The 16787-nt window shown below is 31.8% G+C and overlaps 2 protein-coding genes across 2 annotated transcripts; both read left to right on the top strand.

Moving 5' to 3' along the window:
• The first annotated feature begins 70 nt into the window (after nt 1-70).
• LOC123302763 (26S proteasome non-ATPase regulatory subunit 6) lies at nt 71-4237 on the top strand. Its single transcript, XM_044885845.1, has 6 exons — nt 71-331; nt 411-562; nt 644-843; nt 1990-2318; nt 3240-3408; nt 4029-4237. The coding sequence occupies exons 1-6, from the start codon at nt 160-162 to the stop codon at nt 4201-4203; spliced, it is 1197 nt and encodes a 398-aa protein (XP_044741780.1). The 5' UTR covers nt 71-159; the 3' UTR covers nt 4204-4237.
• A 1706-nt stretch (nt 4238-5943) lies between these two features.
• LOC123303069 (zinc finger protein 675-like) lies at nt 5944-16324 on the top strand. The gene is made up of 5 exons (XM_044886168.1): nt 5944-6127; nt 6236-6583; nt 6701-7045; nt 7160-7753; nt 16176-16324. Exons 1-5 carry the CDS (start codon nt 5944-5946, stop codon nt 16322-16324), a joined length of 1620 nt encoding a protein of 539 aa, XP_044742103.1.
• The last annotated feature ends 463 nt before the right edge of the window (nt 16325-16787 follow it).

Genomic DNA, 16787 nt, shown 5'->3' with positions numbered 1-16787 from the left:
AACATATTTGAAGTATTTTAGACTCTGACAAATAGTAAAAATGAAATAGTGACTTGTAAAAATTAGATGACATGAAAAGTTGATTTGTTCATTTGAGTGACTCTTGACTAGTCTGTTTATTTGAATACGGTAAAGTTAAACTAAAATAAAAAACTCAAAATGCCTTTGGAAAATTTAGAAGAAGACGGCTTGGAAAAGAATCCAAATTTTGATTTAGCCCAAACAAAGTTCTTATTAAGTTTACCAGAATATCGAAATGCTGAAGATAAACAACGGATCGAAGAAAAACGACAATTGGAAGAAAAATTATACAAAGCGATTGTAGCGGAAAGTAAGTTTTAACGTCCTTTTATTTTGTTCCAGAATTCGAAATCATTTCAATTAATAAAAAATATGGTTTTTTGTGTTAGATATGGCCCCATTTTACAAAGAAGTATGCACAGATTTAGGTTGGAATTTTGATGAAAAATTTTATAAAACTACATCTGAAGTCAATGCAAATAAAATCAAAGAATTAGATGATGCAATCGAAGATGCTGAGCAAAATTTAGGTGAAATGGAGGTAAGAATATTTCAGAAGCTTTAACCGTTGAATGCCGGCGTTTTTATTCACGTTTTCATATATTTTTTTTTTTGTTCTTAGGTTCGTGAGGCAAATTTAAAGAAAGCTGAATATTTATGTCGAATTGGCGATAAGGATGCATCTGTAGCCGCATTTCGTAAGACCTATGAGAAAACTGTATCATTGGGGCATCGCTTGGACATTGTCTTCCACAATATTCGTATTGGATTATTTTACATCGATCATGATTTAATTACAAGAAATATTGATAAAGCTAAATCGTAAGTTATACGTTTTAAAATCATTTCAGGATGGGGTAAAAGGGTCGTAAAATTTATCGATCGTTACACGAACGTGAATTTTAAGGCAACTTTGTTATTTTAGCAAACATTTTTTTATTGGTTTTTCGCTATATTTGAACACCAACAGCGGCCCTCTATTCCAAAAAATGACTTCAAAAAATCCCCAAAAAATTCCGGGGTACGGAATCTTAAACTCGCACTTGGAACGTATCTAAGAACACTCTCCATTAAATTACCCTTTTCCTTAGAGCCTTCTCCCTTAAACGAAACCGATTTTGAGGATCATCGCCTATTTTTTTAGTTGTTACGAGTACGGAATCCTAAAATCACACTTATAACACTCCCCATTAAATTACCTTTCAAACGAAACAAAAAATATCAAAATCGTTTCATCCGTTTAGGCGCTACGATATCACGGGCAGACAGACAGACACATAGCAGTCAAACAAATATAATTTTTTTCGACCCTCTATATTCAAATTTATTATATAGGGTGTCTTCTTTTTTAAGTTGACATATGCTTGAAACTTGATAAATAAATTTAATCGAGGAAATTGCTTCAAAAGAAAAATGATAGTTTCAATGCCTCACATTTTATATCGGTATCGAATTCGATCTAAGTTTTCAGCTTCAATTTAACAGCTCACTCTGATTCATAACTGACAAACATTAGATGAATGCTTTAAATTAGAAAGTTGTTCTCTATAAATACGTAAACTTTTTTTGTTTGAAACATTGTTTTGTAAACCGAATAGTTTTGAGAGTAATTGATAGCAAAAATCTAGATTTTAAAGAAAAAGAAATCACTTTTCTTGGATTTATTGGAAAAGTTTTTTCGAAGAGTACCTCGATTTCGCAGAAATAACTATACGAAATAACAATTTTGATACGAAAAAACAATTTTGGGTAAAACTTTTCAGTCCGTTTTTGTTTCGAACAAAAAATGTTACTTTTTTAATAAATAACAACTTTCTAATTTAGTGTGTTCATTTATCGATTACCAGTTATGGAGTAGAGTGAGCTTTTCATTGAGCCTGAAAATCTAGGGGTCAACGCGCCTGAACTGCCATTCAACTAAAATTCATTATGACTTAAACTTAAGTACGATTATTTTTTTTTTTATAGATTAATCGAAGAAGGTGGTGATTGGGATCGTCGTAATCGTTTAAAAGTGTACCAAGGTTTATATTGTATTGCTGTACGTGATTTCAAAACAGCTGCCCAATTATTTTTGGATACAGTGAGCACATTTACATCATATGAGCTTATGGATTATAACACATTTGTCCGTTACACAGTTTACGTTTCAATGATTAGTTTACCACGGAACGAGCTACGGGATAAAATTATTAAAGGATCCGAAATTCTAGAAGTTCTACATACCAACTCGGATGTCAAGGATTATTTATTCTCATTGTATCAATGTCAATATGCTGATTTCTTTAAAAATCTTGGTAAGTACAAACTCAGTTTCTTCAATTGTTTTATTCGTAAGTGGTCACAAACCAGTAAAATTCCCCTCTCGGGATCATATCTTTATACGGGTGGGTCAAGTGTCGGAGATCTAACTGATGTGGTGGTTTATGGTCCTAGAACAAAGGAATCGATTCCTTTTTATCAATATGCGACGGTTTTTCTTTTCGGTTTTCAAAAATCTTCTACGAAAAGTTACAGGGGGGTACATATCCGCACCTTTTTAAATAATCAAGCCGCTCTTCGGGTCCCTGAGGTGTCAAGATGCAAACAGGATAATCTATGAATGTTTCGACGAACTAAATAACAGTCAGGCTGATCTGGGTTCCGAATCACTCTGGCGTTAAAAGGAACGAAGCATCAGACTCATCGGCACGAAAGGAGTTGTGTCAAACGCCCTCTTTTTCCTGAGCCTGCCATTCCCATAGCTGGATGTTCCGTAATTTATCGAATCAAGGAATGGCTACGACAAGTCCTTTTTGATTACTGGGACTTTGCATAGGGCATGCGAAAAGCTCAGTTAAGAAGGATGTTGACATCCTGTACATTTGTAGGGCCTGTACATGTTATTTGCAGCTGTAGAAACCTACAGAGCGTCAGGTTTAGAATTTTTGGGCCCGAAACCTTGGATCCATCATTCCTGGGAGAAATTACGGCGAAGATGTCGTGTCATCTGGCCTCGACAGAGTCCCCGACAGCATATCTTACCCGGAAAAGTTTCGTCTCGGTTGTTCTCAAAGAGGGTACAAAGGACCCCCTTGGTCTAAGTGCTAGAAATCCATTTTCGGTACCCTTTTTATGTTTATTATTATTATTAACAAAAAAAAATCGGGAATTATTTTGTAAAAACGATTCGATTGATTCTTTACTTCATTTTTTCTAACAATATTTGTTCTTTTCAGCAATTGTGGAAAAACAATTACGACATGATCACCTGTTTTTCCCGCATTATCGATACTATGTACGAGAAATGCGTGTTCTTGCATACTCACAACTTTTGGAATCGTATCGATCGTTAACATTACAGTACATGGCAGATGCGTTTGGAGTCTCTGTTAATTATGTTGATGAGTAAGTATTAAATTTGTTAGATCTAAGGTAATAGCGCCATTTAATGATTGAAGCGAGGAGGCCATGACAGCTGCCTTTCGGTTTAGGAGTTGTAGATGGCACTGTAGGAGAAACAAATGTCATACGAGTATAATGAACAGGCAAGAACATAGAAAGGGTAGCAGGAAATAGGGCACCTATCTCATTGCGTACTTTGTACTGCGCATCAGGCTGTCTTTTATTTCTTTCGTTCGAGAGACAGACAGCCTGATGCTCAATACAAAGTATGCTACGCCAGATAGGCGCCGTAAATTCAGTGACGGGTTCTTCTAGCTCGGCAAAGGAGGTTTCATGTCCTTATTATATATATTCAATAAGTTTGACGATTATCGAACGGTTTTGATCAACTATTAGATTAAAAAAAAAATCAACTAATTTTACATATTTGATTATTCCGTAAAAATCGGATCAGACCTTTTGCTCATTCTTTAATTATATTACCTCGATTATTGTCAGAATATGACCCAAATAGAGATTTCTATATTTTTCGAATAGAAGAATTTCAAATTCAGAGTTTGCATGGAAGTCAGAGAATTTCTGGCACCTAGAAATATCTAATTTATGAATGTTTTTCTTTCCAGGGAATTATCACGATTTATATCAGCTGGACGTTTACACTGTAAAATTGATCGTGTTGGTGGGGTCGTTGAAACGAATCGACCCGATCGTAAGAACTCACAGTACCAAACGTTGGTCAAACAAGGTGATCTACTTATCAATCGAGTACAGAAATTATCTCGTGTTATTAATATTTAAATTAAATATTTTTTTACCTTTTTTTTTTTGATTAACAAAGTTTTACTATAAATTGAATTAATTGTATGTATGATCATTTTACACAAATAAATAATTAAGTTTTGATTGAGTATCAATTTTGAGTCTCATTTATGAAACCTGGGTAGCGACGAGGGTACACAGCGGTTGTGGTTAATATTTTAATAGCGCCTCTCCTTAAGGCTGTTTTTGTAAACTTTTTAAGGATATTATAATACAACTACCATGAAAATTTGAAGTCGATTGACCGTTTCTAACTCAAGATTAATTTAATTAAAGTTCGGATAATTTACATGGATATCCAATCCAATAGGCGCTAAGCCCGGGATGGGCTTTGGCCTCTTCATTCACTCTCCTCCAGATTGCTCGGTACTTGACAGCGGATTCCCATCCAGTGACTCGCATGACCTTCAGGTCGTCGATAACTTCGTCCAACCATGTGAGACGAGGACTGCCTCTTCTTCGTATGGCGTACACTTTGACATGCAATATTTTTGGGCATCCTTCCTTACTTCATTCTTTGCACATGTTCGGACCCTCTGAGCCTCTGTGATTTGATGAACTTCACAATATCTTCTCCTTTCAGGATCTCCTGGATTTCTCTGTTGGTTCGGATTGCACCACATATCTTTCGATAATCTTTTTTTCTCCTGGTCTTCTTGTGTCAGGGCCCAACTTTCAGGGAATCAGTGTATAATAAATGGCCAGTTTTGTCTTACGTGAAATTAATTTGTTCGTCAGGGGCCTTAAATTTGCAAAGTATGTCCTGTTTCCCCTCTGCAACCTTTCTCTTATGGCAGCACTCATTCTCCATTATTGGGAAGATTTGGGCCGATGTAGATTTTAATGGGTCCCGACTATTTTCAGATTTTCCCCGTAGATTTCAAGCAATTCGGCGTCGAATGCAAAAAACTGCATCTTTCTAACATGTATAGAACTGAAAAACGTAATTTTGTAGGGTTTTTCGATTTTTCGGGGAGTTGCGATGTGAGTAATGAAATATTTGGTGAAAATCCCATCTTTCTAGCATGTATAGAAATAAAAAACCAGAATATTTCAAAAACCGTGAAGTTTAAGTGAGGTAAACATTAATGAAGCCAACTTTTATTAGCTGGTGTTCAATTTAAAATATACAACTTTGATGACGTTTTGTGTTTTCCGGACATTCTGTACATTACGAGAATAATTTTAAAATGTACAGCCAATAAGTTAATTTCATTTATCAAAGAAACAAAAATTTCTTAAAATCAAGTTGTTTACCCTAAATCTTTCGTGTCGAATAACATACATGTACTAGCACGACCCGATTATGTCTAAAGTATTATGAGAACATCTGTAAAAACTAACATGTTTGTATTTTTTCGTTCAAATTAATTTGTCTAGTGTGTTTTTTCCTAAGCGGTACATTTTTAGATCGTGAGTATATTTTTCATCAAACCTAGACATAATAAGTTTGAAAATGAAGGCTGAATTATGGAATTTGATAAAGGAATAAGATAATTGTAGGACAGAACAAAACTTGTTAGAGTAATTAATAATATATTTATTATCTAGTGAAGAAATAATTTCAGATAGGTTTTTTTTTGTACGTATTGGTGGTAGCTTTGTATTTTTAAACTGAAATCTAACAATTAAAATTTTATTTCAAAATTCAACGAACATATAATTTATATGAAATTTCAATCATTTAATAAGTCATCGTTCATAAGTGCAGTGAACAAAATGGATTTAAAAAATATTAACGAAAATGTTTTCCCAAATCCGAAAAGACTGAAAATTGGATTGGAAAATATTACACTTGAAAAAGAATTACAAAGTGAACTGATGATTAAAAGTGAAACTTTAGATGAAAATGCTGTAGTGAAAGTTGAACGAAGTGAAAATGATACACCAGAAGAAAATTGTAGTGAGGAAAATGATTTTAATACAATTAATTATGAAAATCTTACAATTGAAAAACAATTACAAAGTGAACTGATGATTAAAAGTGAAACTTTATATGAAAATGTTGTAGTGAAAGTTGAACGAATTGAAAATGAAACATCAGAAGAAAATTGTAGTGATGAAAATGATTTGAATACAATTAATTATGAAAATCTGAAACTTGAAAAACAATCACATAGTGAACTGATTATTAAAAGTGAAACTTTTAATGAAAATGTTGTAATGAAAGTTGAACAAAGTGAAAATGAAACACCAGAAGAAAAGTGTAGTGATGAAAATGATTTGAATACAATTAATTATGAAAATCTGAAACTTGAAAAACAATCACATAGTGAACTGATGATTAAAAGTGAAACTTTAGATGAAAATGCTGTAGTGAAAGTTGAACGAAGTGAAAATGATACACCAGAAGAAAATTGTAGTGAGGAAAATGATTTTAATACAATTAATTATGAAAATCTTACAATTGAAAAACAATTACAAAGTGAACTGATGATTAAAAGTGAAACTTTTAATGAAAATGTTGTAATGAAAGTTGAACAAAGTGAAAATGAAACACCAGAAGAAAAGTGTAGTGATGAAAATGATTTGAATACAATTAATTATGAAAATCTGAAACTTGAAAAACAATCACATAGTGAACTGATTATTAAAAGTGAAACTTTTAATGAAAATGTTGTAATGAAAGTTGAACAAAGTGAAAATGAAACATCAGAAGAAAATTGTAGTGATGAAAATGATTTGAATACAATTAATTATGAAAATCTGAAACTTGAAAAACAATCACATAGTGAACTGATGATTAAAAGTGAAACTTTAGATGAAAATGCTGTAGTGAAAGTTGAACGAAGTGAAAATGATACACCAGAAGAAAATTGTAGTGAGGAAAATGATTTTAATACAATTAATTATGAAAATCTTACAATTGAAAAACAATTACAAAGTGAACTGATGATTAAAAGTGAAACTTTTAATGAAAATGCTGTAATGAAAGTTGAACAAAGTGAAAATGAAACACCAGAAGAAAAGTGTAGTGATGAAAATGATTTGAATACAATTAATTATGAAAATCTTACGATTGAGATACAATTACAGAGTGAACTGATGATTAAATGTGAAAATTTAGATGAAAATGCTGTAATGAAAGTTGAACGAATTGAAAATGAAACACCAGAAGAAAATTGTAGTGATGAAAATGATTTGAATACAATTAATTATGAAAATCTGAAACTTGAAAAAGAATTGCATACTGAGGTAATGATTAAAGACGAAATAATGATTGAAAGTGATTTAGTACAGCAAGATGAAAACGTAAACCCGTTTTCATGTGAAATTTGTAAAAAAATCTTCCTTAATCGTTATAAGTTACTTCGACATAAAATAGTTCATAGTGATACCAAATCATTTTCATGTGATAGCTGTAGTAAAGCATTCAGTCGAAGAGATAGTTTAGTTCGGCATAAAAAAATTCATAGTAGAGTCAAGCCATTTTCATGTGATAGTTGTGATAAAACATTCACTCAAAGTTGTGATTTATTTCGACATAAACAACACCATAATGAACAGAAATTAATTCCATGTGATACCTGTAACAAAAAATTTACTCACTGCTCTTTAGTTGCACATAAACGTATTCACACAGGAATAAAACCATTTTCCTGTGAAATTTGTAATAAAACATTTCGACTAAAATTTTATTTAATTGCACATAAACGTATTCACACCGGTGAAAAACCTTTTGCTTGTAATTTGTGTAGTAAAAAATTTAGGGATAAAAGGAATTTTTGTAGACATGAACGGACTCATCGGGAAGAAAAACCGTATTTATGTAATATTTGTGATAGCAAATTTACTAGACGATTTTCTTTAGTTCGGCATAATAAACGCGTTCATTTCAATTCGGCATAAATGTTTAAAAACAAATTAATAAATAATTTTGAACTGAATCTTATCTTTTTTATTTCCTATCCTTATCTTTCTTATTATACCATCACTACATATTATAAAACAAAGTCGCTTTTTCTGTCCCTATGTCCCTATGTCCCTATGTACGCTTAAATCTTTGAAACTACGCAACGGATTTTGATGCGTTTCAAGAGGAAGGTTTTTATGTATAATACATCCATATTATAGTAGAGTAAGGGGTTGAAATAGGGGTTGAAAGGGATATGCTTCAAAAGATAAAAAAGTTGTGCATCGATTAAGCTCAAATATTGACAAGATATACAACCAGCTTAAAAGATCTATTGTTTTTATCTACTTTTAACCTTCGAAGGGTAGAAAGGTGTAGCGAGAAAGTGGGAAGGAATTATCGAATATTTACAAATATACCTAAGTGGGGTATCAAATAAAAGAGCATGACGTGTACATTACAAAACTGTTATCCAACGAAAGGAAATGTGGAGGGAGGAGTGCAAGTGGGGATGTTGCCCAGCAAAGCGGGTAGTTCACAGCTAGTATGTAATATGCAAGGTATTCGCACCGTGCGTGAGTTTTTTTTGAAGGCGTCTCCATGGTAACAATACACTACTTTAATTATAGAATTGTATGGATGCATATATAATTGTATGGATTGCATTTATGACTTACGGGTCGAGCTAGTTAATAATAATTTAATTGAGTCTCATTTATGGAACCTACTAGCTTGATACCCGCCCGATTCATTGGACTTAAAGAAGTTGAAACCATCGCTTTATAGCCTCCATCTCTCTTGATATCACTTACCCCTCTTCCATAACGCTCGAAGGGATTGTTTTACACAGTTAAAATATATGCACAGTTTTCAATTTTTTTAAGTGTAAAATAGTCATAATTCATTGAGTATATCAGAAAAGCTGGCAATAAACTGATTTAAAAAAAAAAATTATTTCTGGAATAGATGGAGATTTTTACCCTGTATATTATTTTATTTTCAGGTTCTTTGATAAAAATAAAAGTGAATTTCATTAAGGAATTCATTCACAACAAATTTCTAGGTCATCGGGCTTTTTATTAATTTTTTTATCGTTCAAAGTTGGCTGAAAAAATGATTAATCATATAGGTTATCCTTTTCAATTGGATATTTCTATATCAAAAAATCTAGAGAGCGTGATAAAAAACTATCTAAAATATTTAGACAATCTTGTAGTTTATAAGAATACCATCAAAATTAAAAGATTGTTGGTGATATCAAAACAAAATTTTAATTTAATTATGAGTTCATCCAAGATCCAATTTTTTTATGAACAGAGACGACTATAGTTAGTTTATTGATGATTGAAGAGAGATATCTATATTATCAAATTTATAAGCATCACTTGCACACAATGTTATATATTTTTGTAGTTGCGTGATATTGTAAAGCCAAAAATAACTCATTACTTAACTATATAGCATCTATTTTTTTTACAATACTGTAGGTTTTACTCTCACGGGCATACCACTCCTTTGCGTCGTGCGCAGTCGGGTCATAAAAACTAGGCCGAAAAATGAAAACAACAGAAATAATTTTTTTTATATTATTTTATTAATTCTAATAATTTATTTATTTTTATTAAATTTTACAAGAAAATTTTCTTTTAAAAAATTAAATACGTTTAAAATAAAGTTTGCTGTATGATAAATAACTTTTTTTACGAGTTACTTTTCCTTTTTTTTTTTTTTTTCATTTATGTATAATTTTTCTCAGACCTAAACAATTACAAATTGAAAAATTTTTTTTTCTTTACTTTTCTCCAAGGAGTTGAGAGAGGAGGGGGGGATGTTGTGTGAAATCAAATTATATAATGCAAATATACAAAAGAAATAAAATTACGGTCAACATGGATCAGGATCAAAACGCGAAATGGTGAGGGGGGAACTAGGGGGAGTAAACAAAAAATTGGCAACTATTTTATACATAATTTGTCATTATTAAGTATGGACGTTTTTTATTTTGGGTGGGGGGAGAAATCGACCCAAATGCCGGGAAAACTTGAGAGGAAGGGGATGAGGATTATTTATATGATACAATTTGTGTGTGTGGGGGTGTGTGTGTGTGTGTGTTAAAGCCCTAATTCAAAATATAAATTATTATGTGTGCTTTTTCGATAATTATTTTAAAAATGAGAAAATTAAATTAAATAAAAAAAGACCATGAACCAAAATGAAAATTCTATAAAAATGATTTTCAAAAAAAACAAAAAAAAACATTAAATTCTTATAAAATAAACATAAACCTTGCTCCTTGTTTCTAACTTCTTAGCTTCTTCGCGCTATGTACAACATATTATGTATAAAAGTATTTTTATGTATTATAATAAAATTAGACTAAATTCTTTTAAGCCACCCGTTCATCCCCCAATAAATCCCCTCTACCATAAGACTCGACCGAACAGGAAAAAATCGATAGTCTAATAAAATTTGTTGCGGAAGTATCAATAGAGACTAATTCAAACACAAGATTGCTGGCTTCCATGTAGATCGAAATGCGTATTTATAACAAGCAAATTAATTTAGGCAAAGTTTTAAAATTTCAGATAATATTTGTGTAGTTTAATGAGAAAAATCTTATGTAAAGTTTTTTTTGCCAACGTTTCGTCAACTTTTCTGACTTCCTCACGGATCGTCTAATATATATAAAACATCAGAGTCTAAATGGCCGAGCGGTCTAAGGCGTCGTCTTAGAACATAGGAGTATTTAGACTAAGGTTGCGGGTTCGAATCCAGGCAGCGGCAGTGTGAACAATTTATAATTTACAATTAATGGGAGTGCAGAATTGATCACATTGTCGTCGCTTGGATAAGAACGAAGTAACCGACTCCACCCACATCAAAAATGTAATTGAATAAATAAAGATTAACAAATAATGGTGTGGGTGGCCTCTGTGATTCTTCACGTGGAGCCTTGAGGAAGTCAGTAAAGTTGAGGAAACGTTGGCGAAAACGTGGACGAATTTCAGGTAATATTACATTTTTTGATAATTTTATAAATCGCTTTCTGTTTTCTGATCGAGCTTTTACCCTGAGGGATTTCTCGGGGAAATTTTTTTGAATACAAACACTTTTTTGGAAATAAATAAATGTTTAAATGTCCCAGCATTTTTTAAAAGTTAATTACTTCTCTCAAAATTAATTTTAAAAAAAATTCTCCCCAAAGAAATTGAAACTTTTCATTATTTTATTTTTTTTGGTAATGAGGAGAAAATTGAGGAAATGGTGGCTCTTTTTTGTTTAAAAAAAAAAATCACTGTTTGTATTCGATTTGTATATAAATAAATAAAAAAAATATTATTTGAAACGTTTCACAGTTTATCCGGCACATGGGAGGTTTTAATTCAAACAAAAAAGAAAATTCAAATGCGATTTCCACAAAAGAAAATCGTTTCACTGGTATCATGTTATATTTGACAAATTTTTAATATTTTCGAACACAATCGAAATTTCTGGTGGTAATCAATTTCTTTTTTGAAAAATCCGGTCTCCTAAATTTATTTAAAAGTAGAGAATTTTTACAGACATGTACCTGTGTTACCCTTGGTCTTTTTTTCGACTGTACCAGGGCGAAGAATTAAACTGAAAGAAGCGCTACTTCAATTTACTCTTAGACTCGAAGTGTTGTCGTGAAAATTAGAAATTCAAGACCATTTATTGGTACTTCTGAACGTGCGTGAGAAGTTACATTTCTTCGGTAATAACAAATATAATAATTTATAAATAATGTAAACAAATCTATGTATTGTGTTCATAGATGACATTTAATCTATCTTCTATTTATCTTTGTCTATTGTGAGTGACATTTCGTTTATAAATTAACTTCATGGTGTTAAAAAATTGCAACTAATTTCAACATGCAGTTTTCGTGTCAACCAATGCGCGCGCATCATAAAGGGTGGAGTATTTTCAACCATATGGTACAAGAACTTTTCGATGGTATCTCGAAAATATTATAAATTTGTCATTCGCCTACAAATCACTGGGAATTTATTGAGTATTTTTATGCGCGCATTTTCTTTTGTTTGAATTGCGTACTTAAATTACAGTTTCGTTTAAAGACTAGGGCGGGGGGGAGATAGTGAAAACCCAAAAAAAAAAAAACAAAACAAAACAAAACAAATGCTCTAAATTATTATTTTTTGACCATGTCATCGATTTGAATTGAATTTATCAAAGCATTATTCATTTTTTTTTTTTTTAAATATACCATCAAAATCGGTTATAATGACATCGTTTATAATGACGAATTACGCAAGGTCTTGACTGAATAGTGATAAAAAAAATCTCTCAATTGTCTTTAACAACTTTTGGCTTAAATGAGATGACATATTTTTAGGTCGCATTTCTTCCGAAAGCTAACGATTTTCGAAAAAATGGTTTAACTGAAAAATTTACGATTTTTATGAGGTTCAACTTTCTAATTTAAAGTGTTAGTACCTGGATAACCCCGGTATTTTTATGGTTAAAAAGATACAAATTTTATCACTAAAGAACCGATTAAAATGTCTCCACAAAAATACCAATTTGAATGTCCCGGTTTTTTCGTTAACTACGATAAACACCAACAGATGTCAGGAGAGGTTGCAATTTGTTTCAATTCTTCCTGAAAACACGAATAAAAAGACAATTTCTAAAAATGAAACCTAACCAAATCGATTTTTAGCCCCAAAAACCCCCTGTATTGCGATTTTCATGAAAATCGTTGGAGCCATTTCCGAGATTTCATTTTTAGAAAATGTCGTTTTACCCGGGTTTTCAGGAAAAATATAACTATTAGCCATTATAGATTAAAATGACCCACTCTTTATATCGCTTATAACAACTATCGGATATAACAGTTACGACCCGTTAGATGTCATTATAACCGGTTTTGACAATATATATTTTTTTTTAATTTTTTTTTTTCAATTTTTTTTTTCGTTTTTCGTTAAGTTTGTTTTTTTTCTTTATTATTTATCAAATACAATATTTTTGTTTAGTTTTTAATATTTCTAAAAATTCCACTCACAAAGGCACATAAGGAGTTTAACAAATATACAGCCCAATATTTTTATTTTATTTATAATTATTAATTGTTTATAATAAATGAATTTAAGATCGATTTTTTTTAAAAATATTTTTATTAATATGAAATATGGCGTATCAATTTTACAATGTCGATTCGTAAAAACTAAATTTTGAATGAAAATCGCACATTTCCTCATGATAAAAAACCCACAAAGAATTCGTTCACTTCGAAAAATCGAAATTTTCTTATCCTTGCTTTGCCTGAAATCGATCCAATGCTCTCCGTATGGAATTTAAAACGATATCTTGGAAACTATGGGTCCAATCGCCAAATGAATTCGATTCTTGAAATTTGTGGTTCAAAATGACCTTATATACTGGACAACAAACAATTTTTTTGATTTTTCTAGCCCCTTCGGAAAAAAATCGAATTGTGAAAATTTTTTTGTTTCGAAATTTGATAAAATTCAGTTTATAAGATAAATTTGATCGAAAAAATTCAAAAATCGTGTTCATTGGACGATTTGGCGATTATTTTCTCGAAAACTACTTACCCAATCGTTAAATTAACCCCATTTTTTGGGTCAAAATTACCTGATGTACTAAGTTTGATCGAAATTGGATACAATAAATTTTTCTTAATTTTCTTAAGGGGTAAACTCTTGGAAAAAATTAGTGAAATTCGATTTATAAGATAAATTGGACCAAAAAAATTCGAAAATCGAGTACATTTAACGATTGGGCGAATAGTTTCTGAGAAAAACGATATCTTGGTTCGATTTTAGGCGATTTGTTGAGACCTGTGACGTCAACGAAACGCAAAACTATAAATTCTGAGTTTTGGTACGCATCTCATATTTCATAAATTTTGGGGAAGATGGAAAATTTTATTCTTTACTGTAACGAAAAAAAATCAATCTTAAATTCTGGTCCTGTCTGGCGAAATTTTTTTTAAATGTTTAAAGACACCAAAAAACAAAAAGAGGCTACGCACGTTTATTATAGTAAATATTTCACTGTACAGTACAACCTATTTCGAGAAAATTGTTATAAATTAAGTACACCTAAAAACATTTAAATTGGTAATCTAATTGTTTACGGACCGTAAGATCAGGTAACTGGTCAAGGTGCCCCATTTTCTCGATTCTGTTTCGAAGAGAAGTGAAAAGTTTATCAATTTTTACTAGAATGAGTGAATTAAGAGCGTGGAAATTTGTGGTATCCTGATAAAAAAACATTAGGATTATCGAACCCGAAAACGGTAAATTTGTGGTTAAAATAAATACAAAACACCTAAATTTCGAGATATCGATGAAAAATCAAGTTTTCGGAATTCTAAAGATTCGATTTTCCCTAACCAACGTTAAAATTTCTTGACTAGAAATTTCCATGTCGATTGTGATCTGATTTTCTGAACATGAGAATTTTTAGCATTTTAGAAAATTCTTTCAAACAGGGAAAAACAAAGTTTCTGTCAAATGAAAAAGTTGTAGAGCCTTGAAAAAGACTCAATTGAGGTAGGCTTCCTGTGTGGCGTCTGGGCTCGACAGAATCCTTTAGCTTCATTGGATTTTAATAGCGCCTTCTACCCGAAGACTTCTCGTTTTCGGGTGGCAGGCCGTTTTCAAGGACACAGAGGACTCTTGGTCTAGGTGCTAGGGATCCCACTTGCGGTACCCCCCATTCCTCACATTCCCAAGAAAACCAACAAATTATTAATATAGTCAACACTGAAATACTTTTCAATACCATCCGAAGCAGAAACGATGAAATGGGTCAACCTAATGTGTCACTATCCTACAATCTATTATGTGATGTTCATTTTCATATACGCATGCGTACAATTCTAAACATTTAAAAAAAACTCATATTTATAATTGTATCTACAATATTTTACACAAAAAAAAACCAAACAAAACAAAACAAGAGAACATCTAAAAGTTTCCTGAATCAAATATTCAGTGAACATAATGTAGATTCTAGGTATATTTGTCATGATAAATGAGTCGTGTTGTCGTAATCAGTGTTAGTCCAACAGAAATCCCAGATATAAATTACGAAAACCCTTGATAGTCCAGTCGTTAGATACATTTCGATATGCATATGAACATTACGTGGAGGAGAGCTAGAAAAGCTTAACTTCGAATTGTCGACCGAAATTTCCTTGTGGATTTTCTGCCATCTTGAAAAAATGATTAAGTTTTTTCATAATAACTCGATTCTCCGTTGAGATACGAAAATTTTTATGCAATAATTTTTTGTTGCTTTTCACGATCTACAATTAAGGTCCTTTACATATTTGACCTAACGTCCCTCGTTATTGAGATATCGATCGAAAAAATTTCAAGTCGTCTCGAGTTTTTTTAAACGAGCGTACGTGTTTGAAAATTTGATGAAATCCTCGCGGATTTCTCGAGGAAAGTACAAGTCTAACTCGAGAAATTTCATTGACTCTGAGTTACTATACAAAAAATCGTGCGATGCCAACTTAACAACATCAAATTATTCGTGTATTCACAAAAAAACACGAAAAGAAGATGATGCTGATATTAAAGAAAGATTAGCACTGTTGGAAGAAGATGAAAGAAGGAAAAAAGAAAGAGAATAGAAGAAAATGATAGAATTAGTTTGTTACCGGATGTTGTTTCAACTTCAAAAGGAATTGAGACTAGAGTTGAACAAAGTACCTCGACCTCATTTGAAAATTTGAGGAGGCACTCGCGAATTTCTCGAAGTACTAGTTTAACTCGAGAAATTTCATCCACATCTGACCTACTATACCAAAAAAATCAGCGTAGAAAGGATGGAAAATGATTCAATGAATTCAATAACGGATGATGTATCAACTACAAAAAAAAAATAAAGTTGAACAAAGTATCTCGACCTCATTTGAAAATTTGTAGAGACAGTCGCGAATTTCTCGAAGAAAGTACAAGTCTAACTCGAGAAATTTCATCCACATCGGAGTTACTATACCAAAAATCGTGCGATGCCAACTTAACAACATCAAATTATTCGTGAATTCATAAAAATTTGACACGAAACGAAGATGATGCTGATATTAAAGAAAGATCAGCACTATTGGTAAAAGATAAACAAACCGGTGATAATATGATGACCAGCGAAGAAAGAATGGAAGAAAATGATTCAATGAATTCAATAACGGATATTTTATCAACTACAAACCAAATGTGTTGAACAAAGTATCTCGACCTCATTTGAAAATTTGATGAGACACTCGCGAATTTCTCGAAGATAGTACAAGTCTAACTCGAGAAATTTCATCCACATCGGAATTGCTATTCCAAAAATCGAGCGATGCCAACTTAACAACATCAAATTATTCTTGAATTCATAAAAATTTGACACGAAACGAAGATGATATTGAACAAACATTAGCACTGTTGGAAGAAAGATGTGCAAACCGGTGATAATGAAGAAAATGATCTCATAAGATTTTTACCGGATGTTGTTTCAACTACAAACGGAATTGAGACTAGAGTTGAACAAAGTACCTCAACCTAGTGTTATGCGTTACCAGTATCAATCAATTTTTTCAAATTTCTGATTTAGATTTTACAAATATTAGCCAAGAATCACCAGGTGACATTGAAAAATTGGACATGTACAAATCCACGAGGCTCCCATTAAATTTTCAAAC

The sequence above is a fragment of the Chrysoperla carnea genome, chromosome X (genome assembly GCF_905475395.1).
Source record: "Chrysoperla carnea chromosome X, inChrCarn1.1, whole genome shotgun sequence".
Taxonomy (NCBI): Eukaryota; Metazoa; Arthropoda; class Insecta; order Neuroptera; family Chrysopidae; genus Chrysoperla; species Chrysoperla carnea.
This window is presented reverse-complemented; position numbering and strand designations above follow the sequence as displayed.

Coding starts and splice junctions, on each gene's coding strand:
- LOC123302763 (XM_044885845.1), top strand. CDS start 160: ATGCCTTTGGAAAATTTAGAAGAAGACGGCTTGGAAAAGAATCCAAAT. Junction 332..410: donor CAAAGCGATTGTAGCGGAAA/GTAAGTTTTAAC, acceptor TTTTTGTGTTAG/ATATGGCCCCATTTTACAAA. Junction 844..1,989: donor AATATTGATAAAGCTAAATC/GTAAGTTATACG, acceptor TTTTTTTTATAG/ATTAATCGAAGAAGGTGGTG.
- LOC123303069 (XM_044886168.1), top strand. CDS start 5,944: ATGGATTTAAAAAATATTAACGAAAATGTTTTCCCAAATCCGAAAAGA. Junction 6,584..6,700: donor TGATACACCAGAAGAAAATT/GTAGTGAGGAAA, acceptor TTGTAATGAAAG/TTGAACAAAGTGAAAATGAA. Junction 7,046..7,159: donor TACACCAGAAGAAAATTGTA/GTGAGGAAAATG, acceptor CTGTAATGAAAG/TTGAACAAAGTGAAAATGAA.